The 21376-nt window shown below is 34.7% G+C and overlaps 1 protein-coding gene across 1 annotated transcript; it reads right to left on the reverse strand.

Moving 5' to 3' along the window:
- Nucleotides 1-9245: 9245 nt before the first annotated feature.
- On the reverse strand, nt 9246-11977 carry LOC105791457 (uncharacterized). Its single transcript, XM_012619525.2, has 3 exons — nt 11699-11977; nt 11159-11577; nt 9246-10708 (listed from the first exon to the last, which is right to left on the reverse strand). Exons 1-3 carry the CDS (start codon nt 11762-11764, stop codon nt 9487-9489), a joined length of 1707 nt encoding a protein of 568 aa, XP_012474979.1. The 5' UTR covers nt 11765-11977; the 3' UTR covers nt 9246-9486.
- Nucleotides 11978-21376: the final 9399 nt, after the last annotated feature.

The raw sequence follows: 21376 nt of genomic DNA on the forward strand, positions 1-21376 counted from the left end.
TTGTTCTTCTATTGATCCAAAGACAAATGACTCATTCGACATAAAATGTGCTCGTAGCTTGGAGGCAATGGTGCAGACTCATCTTGCTAGTGGATCACCTTATATTGAGTTATATGTACAATTTACATCGCCAAATGATGTACTTGCGACCGATGTTCGAGCTGTATACATGACCCCTGGCCGACACTCGGTTAGCGGGTTACAAAACACGAAATAGCCCATGTTTGATAGCAGTGTGGAATGCACCTTTCCTTTAAGACACTCTGTCGGTGGATAGGACATATACGTCGGTGGCTTGATGTTTAATGCTGGAAATACATACTGGGGAACGGCATCAAGTTCTAGTGGTTGGCAATCTACATCCAATTGGGGACGTTATGAAATGCCCAGAAGAGGGGATGATGTACTCCCTACGACGTCCACCGGTGAGGGGACCTCGTATGCTGCAGATGATGGTGGGTTAGAAGATGACTCCGATGTGGATCCACCTCGAAAGCCTGGGCTCGATGGTGTAGAAGTTGGCTCATTTTCTGAACCGGAGCCTATTCCAACAAAACCTGAAGATGTTGAAAGGAGTTCAGATAAAGAAGAAAATCCACGATTCAGAGCATACTCACCTCCAGCCCACATGCATTATGTCGATCTATCTGTAGATAATGCGTTGGAGTTTCCAGATCTACCACACTGGTTGCGTGATCGTACAAGTTCGGGGGCTAGATTTGGGTGAATTTGAAGTTGGTAATCAGTTTTCCAACAAGGATAGTTTTATTGGTGCTTTGAAACAACATAGCATCAAAAACGGCGTTAACTACCACGTCGTTAAATCCAAATCTGATAAGTTTGAGGCGAAGTGTGCCATGCAAGACGGCACATGTTCATGAAAAATCTACGCCTCGTTGAGGAAAAGGAAAGGGTTGTGAGTGATAAAAAAAGTACAAAGGTCCACATATATATGTTGCAGGTACAGTATTGACGGTTTCTAAATAATACTGTTGTTATGTAATGTTGCATTATTTAATGTACTCCATTTATAGGTGTTTCACAAGATCATCCCAAGATGGGTTCAGCTATGTTAGCTAGCTTGATACTGCCCACGGTGAAAGCAGATCCCAGGACTTCAATGCCGGTGTTAATTGCCAATATTCGTAGCCAAATGGGGTACACGCCCTCTTATCGCAAGGCTTGGATAGTTAAGCAGAAGGCGTTGAAGAAGATGCATAGTGGGTGGGACGCCTCATATAATGAAATATGGCAGTGGTGGCAAGTGCTAGAGAGATACGTCTCAGGTGCCATCACAGACCTTGAAACGGAACATGCGTACTACAATGGCCGATTGCTACGTGGATGCCAAGTGTTCAAACGCCTGTTTTGGACCTTTAAGCAATGCCAAGACGCATTTCCATACTGCAAGCCATTGGTACAAATTGACGGTACCTTTATGTTTGGTAGGTATACTCATCGGCTATTGCTTGTAGTGGCACAGGATGGAGGTGGGAGAATTCTTCTAATTGCGTTTACAATAACACCAGGAGAGTCATCTGATGACTGGATTTCTTTCTATCTAGGTTAAGGACGCATGTGTGCCCCCAACCTGATATCTGTGTTATTTCAGATTGGGGCACCGGTATACTAGCTGTATTTGATCGACAGGGAAGCTTATGGCAGTACACACACCATCGATATTGCCTAAGGCACGTTACTTCCAACTACTACATACAATATCAATCTAAGAGCGAACGTCGACAAGTGACCAACATGGGAATTTAGTCTCTATCTGTGTTATTTCGTTTGTCAATTTGAATTAGTTGTAAATGAAGAAGTGGTATGTAATATTCGCTATGAACTTATATTGGTAGGGTATGAAATAAATAAAGACCGTTTTCACGAGATGTTGGCAATTTTACGTTTAATTAACGGAGAAGGCGCGGACTACCTTTGTAACGTACGTTTCGAACAGTGGGCACAAGCATACGACGGCGGCCTACAATATGGTCATATGACCTCAAACCTGGCTGAATGTATAAATTTTGTTCTAAAAGGAACACGTCATCTACCGATAACATCGGTTGTGCGAAAGACATATTTTCGTTTGGCGGCACTATTTCCAAAGTGAGTAGCGAGTTATGCAGGCCATGTATGGTGCAGTAAGGTAGTCCAAGAAATTAACAAGGCCAAGGCACGGGCGAACACCATGCACACAGTGTGTCACGATTGAGACAACTTATGGTTTCGCGTGAGAGAGTTTGACAGACCGCACCAAGGTGTTGTTGGCGGGCAATATCGTGTACACTTGCGAAATAGGACTTGCGATTGCGGGATGTTTGATGCACTTCGTTATCCATGCACTCATGTTATTTCAGCTTGTCAGAATCTCCGTCTGGATTCGATGAGCTATGTAGATGAAGTGTACAAATTAGAAAACATGTACAACGTCTGGAGACACATTTTCCCACCGGCCCCAGATGAACGTAAGTGGCCGCTCGTATCTCTTGCTCCTTTTAAGCTGTTACCGGATAGAGAATTGCATTGCAAACCAAAGGGTCGACCTTGCTCGACTAGAATACGTAACAATATGGATATCCGAGAAACAGCCAGTCAACAAAAGTTGTACGGATTGTGTAGGAAGCCAGGCCATACAAGTTGATCATGCCCAAATCGCAATAGTTGAATGTCATTGTAAACAAATTATATTTTTTTGTACCAGTCAAAACATTTTGTAAAATCTAACATTTTGTTAGTAAAATTATTAATTGTTAATTGTATTAATTGTTAATAAAATTATCAAATTATATCAAATTATTAATTGTTAGTACCAGTTAAAACATTTTGTAAAATCTAACATTTTGTTAGTCAAATTATTAATTGTTAATTGTATTAATTGTTAGTAAATTTATCAAATTATATCATATTAGGGTTAGGTTTAGAGTTAGGATTTTTGTTAATATTAGGGTTTTGGTGTTTTTAAGTTAAGGGTTACGGTTAGGGTTTTTAAGTTTAGGGTTAGGCTTTTTAAGTTAAGGGTTTAGGGTTTTTAAGTTAAGGGTTAGGGTTAGGATTAGGGTTTTTGTTAGGGTTTGTCAATTAAATAATAAATTTATAAATTTTTAATAAATTAGTTTAGGGTTTTTAAGTAATAACTCAAATAAATTTCTATTTTATTACATCAAATAATATCAAAATATTTAAAATGTTTGTACAAATATATTAAAATACAAATCAATCTCCGTGTTTCATGGATTCAAGATTACACATGGCGGTAGTCGACGATTCTGTATTGGATTCCTCCTTTGTCCACTTTTCGTAGGGTTATGGTTGCTCGTGAGATTCTGGTTCCTCCAGTAGGGCATCTGGTTGTTGGTGTTGGGACGATGAGCCACTTTGATAGAATAGTGAATGTGGAGGTGTCTGCATCACCAACGACGACGATGTTTGAAACTCATACGATGATGGGGATTGGTAAAAAGAAGAGCTCCCCGACTGCCCTTCTTGCGATCCCTCATACGACGCTGGCCTATACATCGGCGGTCCACTCAACGTAACAGAAAATGGAGATAAACCGGGCCATTGGCTCCAACCTGCCATAGGACTCGAAAAAGGAAACATATAAGGGTTAGGATACAAAAAAGAGTTAGGATACGCACCTGGCATCATCTGAAAAGGCTGTACCGTGGGTATCGTTGGTTGAACTGCTGGGTCGGGTGACTGTGTCGGTGCTCTCGTTGGGCCTGGTGATTGAATGGCTGCTGATGATGGGCCGGGTGAATGGCTGGGCCTCATTGATGGGCCTGCATCGTCGTCCCTTCGTCTTTGATTTAAAGGCCCACGTCGTTCCCTTTGGATACGTAATTACCGCTGCCTTTCCTCTACCGACAGTAAATACGGCTTGCCATAGATCCTGAACCATGGCATGTATTTCGGCACGCACACTAATTCCGGAACGATGATCGGTTCCAGAGTAGGTATATAATCATATCGGTCTTATCATATTTGGATGTAGTGGGACCAGAATCTCGGCCAATCCGTATGCAAATGTCGTAGGTCGATTTTGTGGTGATCATCAAACACCTCAGGTGCCACGGGAATCGATTGTCTACATTCAAATTGTCGTAACACTTTGTCTGACTGGTGCATCTCCACGGTCGCATAGTTGATCAACGCGACTTTTGCATGCCAAGCGTTTGGATTTAGGAAGAACTTATCCAGAATTACTGCCCGAATTACCGGATCCTCGTATGGTGTCCATTGAAACTATATGAACATGATAGAAATATTAGTTATATACGTAATACTAAATACTAAATACTAAATACCAATCGACTAGCTCATGATGGAAATATAAATTTTATTTAATACTTACATGTGCTTCCGACTGTTGGTCTAATAGAAGCCGTATATCATTAAGAGAGGTAGGTAATCGAGCATAACTTGTCGGATGGTTCCACCTAATTAAATAAATTTTTAGCATACTATTATTTTTAAAAATCTACATAATAATTGTAAAAAATATAATATAAAATTTACCTTGTTATTAGTGGGAATGTATATGGATGGTCCACTTGAGGACGTAGAAATAGAAAGTGAAACCATGCCTATGACTACAGTAGTGATAGGCAACCTCCGATTTTCACTTTACTCGGTTGCGTCGCCCAGCACATCTCCCGATATAATGTTGCCAAGACGGTAGACCCCCAACTCAATTCACTAGCTGCTCTAAAATCAACGAGTTTCAGCAGCCATCTTAGATGTACGAGGTTCTATGACAAGTCCGGCATCAAATAACCTCCAATTATCTGAAGAATGTATGCCCGAGCATATCGAATTCTTTCTACTTCGGTTGAATCATCATCCGGATCCGGGAATGTGTCTCTTAACCAGCCCATCTCGATAAGACCTCCGTTAATTTTCTCCGGAATAGCGCCCAACAGCTCGTAGCACACCGCTCCCCAATCACCAGATTGAATGCAGACTTGGATCTGGTACCGCCCACCAAGCAATCCCAATTGCAGATTGACATCTTCCAAAGTGATAGTGCACTCTCCACATGGAAGATGGAATGTGTGCATCTCGGGTCTTCACCTCTCGATCAACGCACTAATAAGTTTCGGGTCCAACTTGCATCCCCAACCTACCGTCGCCACGTGCCAAAAACCTGCTTCCCGCAGGTAATTCTCTACCAACAGTGATGGAGGACCATGCATATTCCGGATATAGCATTCCAATATCCGATCTACAGAATTTTATAACAAATAATAAATTAATAATTATCTAAAAATGCATAAATAAAAAATCTTAAATAATATTTAAAAAATAAATTTAACACTTACCATTTTCATTTGTTCGACAAATATGTGCTGGTTATCAAGATGAATCAATTCTCCGGCCATTGCTAAATTCGTACAAATTTTTACGATTTAAAAAAAATTTAAAATAATTAAAAATAGGGATTTAAGAGAAATTTAAGAGGAAATTAAGAGTAAATTAAAATTAAATATGGATTTGAGAGAAATTTGGAAGCAAATTGAAAGCAAATTAAGAGCAAATTGAGAAAATAATTGAGAGAGGATTAGTTTGTGAAAAAAATGAAAGGGTGGGTGGTTTTATAGTTTTTTTTTTACCGTTGGGGGGTAGGTAACGGTCAAAAAATGACCGTTGCACTGTTCACGCGCTGGGAAAACGCGTCCCCAGGGGCGCGCTACGTGGCAACAAAACGCGTCCACGTCAGCGTACTTTGCCTACGTGGCAACAAATCGCGTCATCGTAAGCGCGCTTTGAGTCCATGTAAGCAAAGCGCGCCCCCAGGGACGCGTTTTGCTGATACGTCCCCTGACATCGCGCTGACGGGGACGCGTTTTTGGGAAAAGGACCCATTTCGGTAAATAATAAAGTACAGGGCCTATTTCGGTAAATTTTAAAAGAAGAGACTTTTAATAGTATTTTGCCCGTGATTTTATCCCTTTTTTCCCCTCTATTCTTTGATAAAAAAAAACCTATAACATAGATGGGCTTTATAAAGAAATGGGCTAATGGACCACACAATTATTGGGCATTTGAAAATATAGACATTTTTAAAATTGTGAATATTACATAATGAATATGATCTACCTTTCTTCCTTGTAAGCACTCACAACACCTACAGCTCTTCGCCCACTAAGCCATTTCAGCTTGGTATCAACACTATTTCACTTTAATACCTAAATTATCATTTTTGTTTTGTTTTACCTTAAAAATTACCTATATCCCATAAAAATGTGCCTCATGTTATAATCTTTTGACATTTTTTCTAGTGTGTTGGACAAAAACGATAGCTAAATAACCTAAGTAAGAAAAAGTTTTAAGAACTAAACTGAAAATTAAGTATAATACAAGAGCCAAATTATAAATTAATCCTAAAAAAAAACCCTCGAAATGGCCAAGTATTAATGTGATGAATGTTTTTTTCTTTTGAAAAATGTTAAAAAAGCAAATCGGACTCGGATCTCAATGAAAGTGTTTTTAATATTACTATAATTAGCTTTTGACAAAGTAAAAAATCCCAACTACTGGATACCCAAAAACGCAAAAGAATAACAGAAAAAGACCAAAACATTCGTTCTTTATGTTAGAAGAAAGAGAAGGGAATGCAAAAGGCTATAGTGAGATTATTGATTCATAAAAGATAAAATAAAATCACATGATTGCATCACATGGGTGTCTTAGATTAGCTTGTCTGTCATTGACATCATCACATTCTCTCCCCTTTCCAATGTCCCCAACATTCAAACATCACCTCACGTGTTCCTTTTTATCCCCCAACTCCCCTTCTCTCCATCTTAATCCCATTTTTATTTACTATTTCTTCAAATTTTTTGTATTTATTTTCGCGATTAAATTTAAATTCAAAGTAAATCTATTTTTTCTTCATTTACAAAAAAAAAAATTGTTAAATTAATGCATTTGATTAAGGAAGATTGTTTTGTGAGTTGAGGCATCCATCTGTTTAAATTAGTGAGACCACATGCTTGACATTTATAATATAGGGGCAATCAACGACTTTGACTCCCTTAAACAATCGGTATAATTCATTTTTAGTCCTCTTTAATTATAAAATATTAAATTTTTTTACCATTAGCTCTCTCAAACTTCATCCCTAAACTCTTGACATCCATCTTAACCTACTCACAGCATTTTATTCTTCAAATAAATAGTTCATCTTATATCAAGAAAACATTATTTAAAGCGTCATGCTTTTAAACTGGTACAAACAAATAATACAATAATAAAGGTCAAATAAAATGTTATACCCTTGCGAGAATTGATGCCAAACTTTCCCTTTTCTTCCTCCGCAAGAATATTGAGAAAACCAATTTCTGCTTTAAAAGGTTGAACAGGCGTAATACTTAATTTGCTAATGCATTCAGTTGTAACCTTAATTTTAGATTTTCTTTCTCATCCTCAAAATTCGATTTCTTTTCTTAAATCAGAGTTTGATAAATAATACAATGCTCGAAAATTGAGTTTAAAAAATCATTTAAAACATGGACCGGACTTAAACTTCACCATTAATCAAATTCAACCCATTTTATACTATTTTAATATATTTTTATCTATTCTTATATTATATAATATATATCACAAAATTAAATATATAATAACATAATACTATATAAACATTAAAAAGAAATATTATCTACATTTGAAATTCTAGTAAAAACATCTAAAATGTTAACAACTGACCTTGAAAAATTGATATAGATCTCACTTTTTTAAAAATATATTTATTTTTTAATATTTAACTATATAACTGTGGGGCACTTGTTAACTCATAACCTTTGTGAAGTTTGAAATTTTCACTTTTGGTTTTCTAAATAATTTTCTAAAAATAATATGTATTTTTTTAAAATAAAGGCTTCAGTTAACTATTTATAAATGTGAATGAATTTGACAAAATTTTAAACCTACATTTTTTGTTGAGGCAAAACTTAGATAAATATTACATAAACTCCACCCAAACATGACCAGTACAGCAATAAACACCTCAAATTCAAAGGAATCAAATTGTAAAAAGAGAGAGATTAAGATGTGGAAGGCATCTCTCTTTTTTCCCACTTTATTGCACCCGAATCAGATTCATATTTCTAATTTTTGGAGGGGATTTATTATTATTTGCTTTTACTATATTTTACATTATATATTTGATGTTTTTGTGGTATTTGTTTGTATAATGAGTAGTTGGTGGCTGTGTAGTCACGCGAAGCTAATTATGCAAAGGGGTATTATCATGTGGTTGGAGGAGGTTTCACATATTTCATGGGAGATGGGAAATTTTGGAGTAAAAGTGAGCTGTGTTCTGTCATGATGACAACATGGTGGTTTTGGTGTTCCAGAAAATGGTTGGTCCTATGCCTAGGGTGTCTCAAATCCTGTTTCGGTTTTATGTAAGAATACGCTGAATTGATAATCGAATCATCTCAACGCATAAAGTGATATAAAGATGAAAAAGAAGGGATGGTAGACGAAAAGAAGCAAAGGAAAGGGAAGTGTGAGAGCCGATTTTTATGGGGGAAGGGAGCATAATATCACTTGCAAGGAAAGGAAATGAGAAGCTTTTTAAAGCTACAATAAAAAAGGATAAGTGGCCCTATACATATTTATCAAGTACCTGATGATTTAACTAATTCCAAATGATGATAATTTGATTATTGGTGAGAAAGAAAAATGTGAAAATGATGTGTCGAACTCGAATGTCCTCAAAAGTCAATAGCACCTTGTTTTTATATGAGAATGATTCTTTGTTTGGTTCCCACTTCCCATGAAAAACCAAACTGATCGATTATACTCAACGGTGGTGTTTAATTGTTCCCCTCTTTCTTTTTTGGTGGTATCCTTCGATTACACTGAATTCTGGGTCAAAATTTAAACTATCACGTTTATTTACGTATAACGATTACTCTCAACAAGGAATTGCATGGAGAGCAGCTACTTTTACTAATGGTCTGCCGCTGTAAAATGATTATTAACCATCGGAGACAGCTTTGTTTCCATTAGATCCGTTGAGGATGGCAATCGGAGAAGACCATTCCGAGAAGGCCAATGCAAACTACGTATCATCAATTTAAATGTAGTCCATCCAATTCAGAGGTGTAAGCTTTTCATTTGATATGTTATCTCCATGTTTGGTGCCAATCCAAATTCATATCAATTGAAATCCAAAAATTCTAATGAATGAAAGAAAGAAAAAAGTTCAGAAATCAGAGTACGAAATCAAATGTACCAAAATGTAAAAATTCAATATTGAAAAATACTGTTCTGAAACAACAACAAAAATAAAGGGAAATTACTGTACATGTAGGAGCTAACAGAAAAGGGTGACAAAATTTTCCGGCAGGCAAAAAAAAATTTGATCTTTTTTTCTTTACAGACAGTGAATGAACGGCGACTCTTCTGCCGGAAAAAAAACATCACGAGCAGCTATCTACAGTGACCCGGCATTGATTTTCCAAGCAAAACTCAGCAGCTCAGCGCCTCGTACTTCACCGGAATCGGACGATTAAACCCAACTTGTGATAGCAAACTCCCGACCGCAGCGAGATCCCTGCAAAACACACCTTGAAACGCATTTGTTGCGGCTTTGTTTTCACCCGAATTAACCCTGTCATTGAAACCAGTTTCAGGTTCCAATTTAGAGTTACAACACTGTGTTTGCTGCACTTGAATTGCTGCTTGTAAAGCCGCCGCCGTCGCCGCCGCAGCTTTCTTCCTTTGCTTCTCAGCCGCTTCTTCATCCATAATAGCAGACATCACGCTGGAATACCCCTTTTGAAGCAATCTATATAGGAGCAAAGCCGACATCTTGGCTCTGTCTTTAACCGAGTCGAGATCCCGCTCGTCGGCCAACTCACACCGGTCGATAAAGCCGGTGGCTTTATCGGGCTTGTGCCTTAAACAAAGCAGCAAATGCGCCCTCTCTAATTCAGACCTCGAGCACCCACGTTTTAAACCAATCAATGCGTAGTAATCGACATTCCCGGTCTCCCCTGAAGCTACCCTTTGCTTCAATCGTTGAATCTTAGCCGTTAATGCACAGAGCTTCCCTGGTATCTCCCTGTACCTCACATTGTGACGCTTCCATGGTGGACCTGGAAGCTTTCTATCACGCATGATTGAATTGTAAAGGAGCTTCAAGTGTTCAAGGTCGTGCAAACAGTCGGGCAAACAGCGTATTGTTTCCAACAGTTCGGCCCTGGTTTCAAGCGCTTGGATGGAAGTAGGATCGAAGGCTAAGGTCTTGTTGCAATCCGAGATCGACTCGGCTATGCGACCCGAGGCCTTGTAAGCGGAGGCTCGGTGCATGTAACACTCTGCGAGGAAGCCCTGAGAGGCAGGGCGGCGGCCGTCAACGATTTTCGAGAAATGGCGGATGGATTCTGAGTATAGGCCGGCATCCGAGGCAGCGATTGCGGCGCTTTTGCGGCGGATGAGGAGCTTGATGTGGGATAGGAGGTGGGAAATGTTTTCGGACTGGGAGAGAGAGCTGACGTTGCGGGGAGGCGTTGCGGCGGAAGAGATGTCTGGGGTGGTTATAATGACGGGGAGGGTGAAATTGTCATCGGACCAACAAATGCTTTCTCGGCGGAACGCGGCGGAGGCGAGGCGTTTCCCGGTTTGGAGCAAGACCATGGCGTCCTCCATTAGGCCTAGGTGGCAACATGCTTGGCCTAGAACCAAGTACCTGATAGAAATTGAGGTTCATCATGAATAAAATGACTCAAATGCCCTTCAATACCTAATTTACAAGTGTATTAAAATCAAAGCATTTATTTTGAGGAAAGTGAAATACTTGGCAAATTCCAATAAGGCTGGCAGTGTTGTGTATTTAATTATTTACTCAAAATCCAATGCAAAACTAAAGGTCAAAATATGCTACCAAATCCCTACATCTTAAAAAAATTTAAACTAAATAACTAAAAATGCTTAAATTTTCTAACCCCGTTAAATATTTTTCGTCAAAATTCCCGTTTCATACTATGTTCCAAGTTTGAATGTTTTGAAATTTTGACAACGAAAAACTAAATCTCAAGTTTTATAAAAAGTACAGGGACCGGCAGAGGTATTTAACCAAAACCATAAAATATGTATAACCCAGAAACCGAAGAAGAATAAAAGGTTGAAAAGTTATTACCTCCATTGCCCTTCTTTGTCGTAGTTTTTACACAACCCAGCCATGACTTTCTTCTTCAAGTCCGAGATGGAGAAACACTTGAAAGATGGGTCATGAACCGGTGAACCCGACGACGAGTTATCAGAATGGAGAAGCTTGACTTGCTCCCTCGAGAGCTGTTGAGACGAGATATCCGAGGAGACGGAGCCAGATGAGTCGTCGCTCGACATTTTGAGGCTGGGGATGTAATCTTGAAGCATATCGGCGACGTCCCTGAATCGCCTGAGGTAGAGCAAAGATCTCGCTTTGAGTTCCAGAGCCAACTCGGAACGAGGCGAGAGGGCCAAGGCCGCGTCGAGAAGAACGAGGGCGGAAGTGACGTCGTTTCGTTCCCGCGTTGCGATGAGGAACCTCGCATCTTTGACGTACTTATCTACAAGCTGTTTGTGCATTAGATCAAAAGAAAGAAACCCATTTCAAGAACAGAACAAAAGAAAAACTTTGTAGAAGAATATGGATAAAATAGATGAAGATGAAGCGTTTTTTTGTTTGTTTGTTTACCTTTCTATTGGTAACCCACCAGTGTTTCTTGTGATCAGTAGCAATGGAAGATGGAGAAACAGCCATGGTTGATTTCCTTTTTTGCAATAAAAACTTGTTAAAGAAGAATCAAAATCAATCAACCATAACCCCCCTCTCTCTCTCTCTCTTACTCTCAAAGCTTGGACCTTTTCGTTTTTTGCCTCACCTAATAAATAAAGAGAAGACGGAATTTGTGTGTATATATATGGGAGAAAATGGGATACAGGGGAGAGTTGGAGTTGGAACAATGGGAGCTCGATATAAAATGGGTTCAATATTGATTTGACCTTGAATTATTATATAGTTATATATTACCGGTTTAGAACATTTTTTTTAAAGTATTTTTTATGACCAAAAATCATTTTTCATTCCCTGCTGTTCTAGGGGCGGCCTCTAAGACTACGACCCATCAAACCCAAGCCTTCAAAAAAAATAAAGTGCATTTTCGAACTATAATTAATCCTCAAATTTCAAATTTGAAGTTATTAATTTATTAGTATTTTCTTAATCAAATTTAACTATTATTTGGAATGTTAAATATGAAACACAACTATCAAACTACAAAAGTTATTAGATACAGACATTTGTGAAATCCTGCTATTATAATGTGTAGATTAAATTAATTTCTCTTTATTTTATTAAAAAATTAAATAATGTTAAATTAGAATAAAGTTAATATTTAATGTTTAAAAATTACATAAAATATATTTTTCATTTACAGTTTATCGCCTTTAAAATATATTTATGCTAATCAGTAAATGGTATTTTTACTTTTTAACAATATAAAGACTAAATTGAGCAATTTAATAATAAATGGATTAATTTGATTGATTTTACATTTCTCTTATTTTTAATATATTTAATTCAAATCATCTTAATATAGTTATGCGTCACATCGAATTAAATTTGATATCTAATGTCGATTAAACGAACGGAATTAATCTAAAACAAAAATTTATTAACTAATTTTCTGGTGAAAGCTTGTATCGGACCGGGAAAAATCGGCGAACCAACACGGGTCCTCGGGTTGAACTACGAAACGAGGAGAAAAGATGAGATATACGCCAGCAAGTTGACCCAAAAGGTAAAAGTATGAGAAATTGCGGTTATTTGACAATAGAATGACGAAAAAGTCCTTGCTTTTCTAAGATGTTGGCTTTGTTGAGTTCATTTTCCAAACCCCATGAATTGTCATTTTGCACCACGGTCCATTAGGGTTCTTAATTTGTGGGTTTGGGGTTGGGGATCGTGAGAGTCTCCAGAGTCAGATCGGTGACCACAAAAAATTCAGAGTGAAAGTCCAGTCATGGTGATTTTAATGGTATCTCGATGAAAAAAGAGGCATTATGAGAGTTTGACTTTTTGTTTTAAGAGTTGAATTTACTCGGCTCCAAGTTTAGTTAAAATTAATGTGGTTATCAAATATTTCAAGTCATTCTTTATTTATAGGAGTCATAACTATAATATCCACTTTTGATGGGGGTAATTAATTCTCTCATTACAAATTCTTTTCAAAGAAGGAATATGGAACAGGGTTCACAAAATCACATCTCATGATTATATTTCGGAAAATTGTTTTAGTAGACTATACTGAATTAAATACAGTGTATTGTATGAATTAAATATAATTAAAATTCCCAATTCCTTTTTAACTCATACGTTAGGAACAAAATTACCCCTTTATATATGAAATTGTGTTATCATTGTCATCAAATGACCTACCTTGGACATCTGTTTTGACTTTTGAGACCAATGATTTAAACGCTTCCAATAATAACCTCAAATTGTTTGAGTTGCGATTTCTTCTACCATAAAATGCCGACCACGTGTATGGTTATGGAATTTTGTAACACAATGATAATTAGTTTGTTTTAACAAATTCTCAACACCTACATCACCACCCCTTGTGTATAAAAAGATTTAAGGCTATCATTTATTTTCTACCAACATTGTTTTATTATCCTGCAAACTGAAATTTTACAAATAAGATTGAGTGATAATAATAATAATAATTTAAATTGGGAAAATGTATCAAATATTAACCATTATTGTTGGGGTTTTTTAGTTGTTATGAGATATAAATAATTGAGGTCTTTTCACACTTACAAATAATACCAAATATTGTTGCAATTTGATGATTTAGGACCATAAATTTATATATTTAACTTTTTAATTATCAAGGGTAACGGAAGGAGGTTTTCAAGTTTTAACTCATTTGAGACAATATTTTAAAGATAAATAATCAAATACAAATTAAAATAAATATTTAAATTAACTTCAACTCGTTTCAAATGATTTTTAATCAGTTTGACCGACTTTTTATACCAATTCATTTTTTTCACTTGAATGGTATAGATTGAATAAGTTAAAGCATTGATTCTTAATTTACTTAATTTGGTCTAAACAATAAATAATTATTTCACTGTATTCCTATAATTAATTTAATGAAGAAGCAGATGGTTTGTTCCCATATTACTTTCAAAGAATTGATTTATTGACTTTTTATTGCTTTAGCTTAAAAATTCTTTAGCAACGTAATCAAGTTTACATAAACAAATCACACGTTTATTAACACACTAATTTTTCTATGTAGAACGGTAGTAAGCGTTTTCATGGTTGTGTTGTTGCGCACGAAATCTAGTACCATAAATGAACAAAATTATTGCATTATTGAAATCAAAATATCCTTTGAATGAATTAATTCAAACTTTTATCCTTTTCAAGACTAGAGGTGATCATGACCCGGGCCAGGTTAGATTCAGACCGGGTTGTGATAAAATTTTAAGTCCATTTTAATGTAATTTAAATTTTTATTTAAGTCTGATTCAGATGAAAAAAAGATAAAACCCTAGTCTCGCTCGTATTATTCTTTTTATATTATTTTATATAAAAATAATTTTTAAAAAATATAATACATCAAATACATTAAAAATATTAAAATAAATGTTTCTCAACAAATTAAAAAGTCTTTATACTTAAATAACACTAAGATAGATGCAACTTAATAAGCAAATGCCTCTAAAATAGTAGTAAAATTAATAAAAAATAAGAGTTATACAATATCTAAACAATAATAACAAAATATTAACAATATAATAGTGAAATGGCAACAAAACAGAAAAAAAATAACAATTTTTTTTTTTGCAAATACGGGTTAGGCCAAACAAGCTTACTTGAGACCTGGCCCATTATCTAAACGGGCATTATTTTTTTTGCCCAAACTCATTTTTCGAATTTATATTTTTATCCAAACCATTTCACTTTTTATATCATAATAAGTATAATCACCAAATAAAGCTTCTCTTAAAAAAAACCACTCTCACACACCACCAAACAAAAAAAGCTGATTACTAATACATAGATAATTAAAATAAGTTAACTCTATCGATTATCAGATTTAACTGACTTAATCAACTGATACTTATGTTTAACTTATTGAAGTATGAGAATTTTTAAACAAAAATGATGGATGAGGTATATTATGAATTAATTGGGTGGTTGAAATTTGAGATAAAATATTGGAATGCTAATTTATGGTCCGACAGGGAAACAACTGCAGTATTCGCTGTTGGTGATATTTTTTTCCAGTCCCATGAGCTTGGGACCATTGTTTTAGGACCATGGACAAGTCAGAGTGGACTAAGGGTCTGTTCCTTTCATAAAAACATTGCGGCAGCTCTTCTACAGCTAAGGGATTCCAGGTTGTAGATGGTCGAGGTATAGCTATAAATGGGCCCTCTTCATTGCTAATTGCTCCAATTCCGGGGGTCCACTTTTTAGGTTTCCCTAAGCTATCGTCTTACAGAAGAGGGATGAGTTATTCAAAAACCGAACCTAAAATACGATGTTAATTAAGATTTCATTTTTATATGATGATAATTTATGTATACAAATTCATGTTTCTAAAAAAATTCTCTTTCAATACATGAATGAAGCTTTCCTTAACTTGTTATCTCTTGGCAATAATCACCACAGACGAATTCAAAGAGAATTAAAGTGCAATTCTATTATATATTAATTTGTAATTTCAAACCGAGTTTTAGTTTAATTGGTATTGACATTGTTACTAATGTAGGAGGATATAAGTTTCAATATGCTGACGTATGTTTATTCTCCTATTTAAAGATTAAGGTTATGGGTAATTTTAAGCATCATATACAAAAACCTGAGAATATTGAATTATAAATTTTTTTAAAGCCAAGACCCTTGCCTCCCATTAAATTCACCTTTATAGTCCTTGTGCATGCTTTGATTTTGAATCACATAAAAGAAAAATGGAGACATTTTGGTTGTTTTTTTGGTCTAAAAACCTTTTGATATTCTAACATTGGACTTCAACTAAATTTGAAGTTAAATTAAGTTGGATTATTAAATAGAAGTAAAATTATCATAATCTTGTTTTTTATTTTTTATTTTTCATCCTTATCACTTGAATCTAAAGCTGTTACAAAATAGATTAATAGGGGAAGTAGGTAGTGGCTTGCACGGAAGAGCACTTGGGTGAATATAAGGAATAAGGTCTTTAGTAGGAGAGTTTAGGGTTGAAGAAGAATAAGTGTTTACATGAGAGTGTATGAGCTATCTGCATGGTCTTTTTATAGTGAGAGGCAAGCTTAGCTACGTGTTTAAGGCTACTGACACGGAAGTCTGATTTGATATTCCTGACAATGACGATGATGTGATGTTCTATATCCTAAGATAAAACGTTTTAAGACAACTAACAATCAGTGGCCTTGAACTTTTCCACGTGGGACTTACATTGGGTTAATGTTCGCAAGTTACTTCAAGGTTAGCTAGTTGATAGGTCGACTTTGCATAATTCATTAGAATATTAATTCTGTCAAAAGACACGTGTCAGGTTTCTTTTGAGTACGCTATGAGATCGTAAGATAGGTATAAGACCAAAGTTACCATCAAATCAAATGTGAATAATTGAGATAGGTTTTTATTTAGGGTAGGAATCTACTGAAGTGGATGCTTGTTGTTTTGTATGAAAAGGGGGCAGGAAAATTATTGATTAGAAGTTTCTTGTTGTTGTTTGGTGTGGTAACGAGAATTGCAACTTCTGGCAGTTCCAAAACAGGGGAACAAGATATCATGTGCCAAATAATGTTGAATGAACTACCCCTGTAAACATTATATCACTTAATTTGCTAATATTTGAAAAGGTTTAATAAAAAATATTAAATTAAAAAAAAAAGGAAAACGACTGTAGAAAATTGAATCCAAATTGATTCAAATAACATATTTTTGAACATTTGAATGAATATGGAAGGCATTTATGTTGAATGAAACGGGCATGCTACACGTGTCTCACCATTATTTGGCCAAGCCAATAGACTCATTTTACTTATCTCTTTTGCTTTTGCCTATTTAGCTTGTTTGTGGGGGCAATGGTTAAAAAATTGAATTGATTGGAGATATAACATTATTTTGGCATTCTTTTTATGACACACCAATTAAACAAACATGTTTTTATTTTATAAAAAAAAAGTCAAATTTCAATTTTAGTCCTTGTAATATGATCAATTTTTAAATTTAAATTTTCTACGTACACTATATATAAAAGGAATATCCAAGGCATTCCTTTTACTATACTTGTCCAATTAAATAAACAAATCCCTTTTTGAAATTTTATAAGAATGGTCCAATTTCAGTTTTATCATTATAATATGTTCAAGTCTCAATTTTAATATTTATACTTTAATTTTTTATATAATCTCATACTTCAATTTTATAATATCATTGTTAGTTTTAATATTTCATTCGATTAAATCATTGACATACACGTGTCCAAATATGTAGCCTTATTGATCAAATTTTAGTTTCAATCTCTATATTAAGTTCAAATTTGAAATTTAATATTTATACTTTAATTTTTAACATACAATTTGGTACCTCACTTTTATAATATCATTGTTAGTTTAAATACTTTATTCGATTAAAATGTTGGTTTAACATAATTTGGTACTTCAACTATTAAAATGTTGGTTTAACATAATTTGGTACTTCAACTTTAGCCCCTATATTATGCTCAAATTTGAAATTTAATCTCTATAAATTAATTTTAACATAATTTGGTACTCCAACTTTTTAATGTCGTTAGTTAGTTTAAATATTTTATGTTGATTAAAATGTTTATGTAAAGTTTTAAGAATTGTCAACGCTGTTAAAATTCTTTGTTAAATTCAAGTCTATTACATTATCATTTTTTGTTACATGACTACCAAGTGAGTTCTTTTTTTTTAATTTCAATATGTCACACTAACAAATTTAATGAAAAATCTTAATAGCATTAACAATTTTAAATCGAAAAGTAAAGAGACTAAATTCTTGAAAATAAAAGTATTGAGATTAAATTTCAAACGTACAAAGAATATAGGGATTTAGGGTTTATTTTTATTTGTAAATTTTACTCTATAATTTAATGTTAACTGGCCCGCGTGATGAAACCATAATAATTATTATAAAAATAAGAAAATAAGATAAAATATTTTTAAAAATCAAAGATAAAAATGAATCAAAAGATAATAAAAATCTTTTTTTTTTTTGGTTAACAACTAAAAAAGTAATAAAAATATCAGTTTTTAACTAATTTTCCCAATCCCCAAATTTTGATTATGACTTGTTTCTTTAATTATCCGGTTCTAACTTTTTTATGATGTTCGTCATTATCGACCGCTATCCAACTATGATTAATCTGATCCTCTTTACTTTAGTAGTGACAATCTATATAGTTCGCATATGGTGGTGGGTTTGTATCACCATGCAAGCGAATCCACATTTAGGGAACACATGTTGACCTTAGAACAGGGTACGTGTTAGTATGCACAGAGACCTACTTAGTACGTCACATTTAAGAATTGTGTCATATAAATATCAAAATTAGCCTCCATGAGAGATAGATTCACAAAAACACTCAACAAACTTATATAATTAAACTATCTAACCAACTACTTGTTAATTCGAACTGATTGAATCAATTTTACACAAACCAAAGTTTTTTAATATAAATTACAACATTTGGTCCATGTATATTTATTAGCTAAGCTTAAAATAAAGACATTTGTTACCTAACAAAAGCTTTAACCAATTTTGTTTAATTGAAACAAAGGTTTGGTTAAAAAGGCATATATTCTCGCATAATCCCACTCGTCAAGACATGTTTGTAGCCAAGGGGGCAAATCCATGACGTGAATGCCCAACGGCCCAAATATTATTTTATAAGTATAGTAAATAATTGTTGAATATAGGCCTAATCTTTTATATTTTTTTAACAAGTAATGTATTATGGTTGACCAACAATGTAAGGATTAATGCACTAAATATAAATTATTAAATTATCCACAAAAATAAATTTTAATTATTAAAATGCAGAAATTTGTTAACAATACTATTTGTTACAACACAAAATATAAGAGTGGCGGTTCATAGTACGAGGATGAAAGGAGCCAATATAGATTATGAGGAGTCTTGGCATAGTAAAGTTGCTTGCCCTTCTTTTACCTTGGTGATGGATATTTGTGGGGAAGAGGGGATGAGGATTCTTTAAGAATGATGTCCGAGTAATGTTAGAGAACTGTGAAGTTACGCGTAATTAAATTATTGTGATGAATAATTATTCTGATAGAGAGACTTGCAATAAAAATTTTAAAATTTAAAATAGAATAACTAAGTTCACAAATCTAAAAAAGTGCATACCACATAGATTGTGATTAAATTAAAGCTTTAGATTCTATATTTGTGTTTGATGTAATCCGAAGAAGTTGAAATCATAGTGGGGGACACGGGAACGCACGTGCCTAGATTATGGAATTTCACGTGGGATGATGACCCATGTGCAAAGTCGTGCACCTTTACACATTGCTAAGCTTCTTAGCTGATTAAAATGTCCCCCCCAAAAAAGAAAAGACAGGTGGTGCTTACTGGCTGCCTACCACCAAAAAGAAATCCTGAAATTTGAAAATAATTGTTTAATATTTTAAGGAGAATGAAAGACACATAATCTAAATACATATATTTAAAAGAATCCGAGGAAAATAGGTAAAAGAAGGCATACTATGTGTCCATTCCAACGGTCTTTTATCTATAATCAGAAGAAGAACATGTGCTAGTCACATACACTAGCTCTAGCTGGCCATTGAATCCCTCTCTGTAATCCACATTGAGAGTGATATGTAATCATTTCACAAATTCAAACACATGCCCTCCCACTAAGTCAATGTTGTTTTGTTCACATACTTCACAACTTAATTTATTCATATTCATCCATGGAATGCTGATAAAAATTAATTATTTTAAATTTAATATAGCATTAAGAAAGGTAATGTTTCTAATTTCTATATTTTGAAATCCCCGCCGTTGCTTAATATGGCTGATCATCGATCAAGAACCAGCTCATTCCAGTAACATGACCCATTCATGTCCAGCTCACTATCCGCGCACACACACACACACACACTAACATTGTTGATATTTGGCGGAAGTGAGTCAGTGAGTGGGGGAGAGTTTGAATTCTATTTTTTATCATTACAAATTAATTTGATACCTCACTTATCTGTTGAAAAGTCAAACGTTAGAATTTTTAGATTTTTTTTTATTTGACTCTAAAAGCTGATTTGGCAAACACAACTTTAATTATTGTCGTTATTAATTGAAGAATTTTCATGTGAGTTTAAGTGTATAACTGGATAACAGTAAAGTAATCATGGCATTAGTAAAACCAGAATTCGAAGATGTGACGTATGGTTGTGGCAGAAGACTGATATGGAAACCTACGAGAGTGGGTAATGGGAGGGATTTTGGTATTATTATGGCATCTGATACTGAACTGCGAATCCAGGGGAAAAAGAAAGGGTCTTTTTGTAACTTCGGGATTCTGAATTTGCCTTTTTCCCGAAACTGGTTCTCAGCTGTTTGTACGAGAAGTAAAAGGACATGACATGTCCATTTTTGGTTGTAGTTTCAGCAATGAATACTCTGTGGTTGGAGTCGCAGGTAGAGATGCTAAAATTCTTTTAAGGGCATTTGTTTTAAAGTGGGTCAGATTTTGGAAGGTTTATGGAATTCTTCTTCTTCTTCATTTTAAATTCTTGTTATTGATTAAAAAGCTATTTTTATATTTTTGAATTATAGTTTTCATATTTATTTAATCTTGTAATACTATTTAAAATATTCCAACATTGGGCAGCTATTTCAAAGTTGAGATTGGAGACGTAAATTGTTAACAAAATGAGTTTGAGGGTAGGACCTCGTTAATTACAGGTGAGCAGGTTAGAAGCCCATCAACGAGGTTAAATTGGGCTGCTTTATTGACTCTCTTCTCTTCTTCCTTTTAAGTTTTCTATTTCTTTCTTTCGTTTGATAGTTCATATTCGAGATTCGTGATTATCTTTTTCAGTAATGTTACCTCTAAAGTTTGAACCTGAATTCTTCCTTTGAGAATGGAATATGTATTACCAATATACCCAACCACTTATTTATCAAATTCGATTTAAATATTATCAACTAAATTATAATAAAATAAAGTCATGTTTTGTGCCCATCGTCAATTTATTGGCCAACCACTATTACCATGCATTTGCATTCTTCACAAATTAAATATATATTTGATGCATTAAAAGATATGCATTTTTATTTATTTTAAATTACGCATTG

Source organism: Gossypium raimondii, chromosome 8, assembly GCF_025698545.1.
Source record: "Gossypium raimondii isolate GPD5lz chromosome 8, ASM2569854v1, whole genome shotgun sequence".
Lineage (NCBI taxonomy): Eukaryota > Viridiplantae > Streptophyta > Magnoliopsida > Malvales > Malvaceae > Gossypium > Gossypium raimondii.

Bases quoted from the DNA above. Each gene is read 5' to 3' on its own strand.
- LOC105791457 (XM_012619525.2), bottom strand. From the start codon at position 11,764: ATGGCTGTTTCTCCATCTTCCATTGCTACTGATCACAAGAAACACTGG. The intron at 11,578-11,698 runs GTAAACAAACAA...ATGCACAAACAG, and splicing joins GGTGGGTTACCAATAGAAAG to CTTGTAGATAAGTACGTCAA. The intron at 10,709-11,158 runs GTAATAACTTTT...AATTTCTATCAG, and splicing joins GACAAAGAAGGGCAATGGAG to GTACTTGGTTCTAGGCCAAG.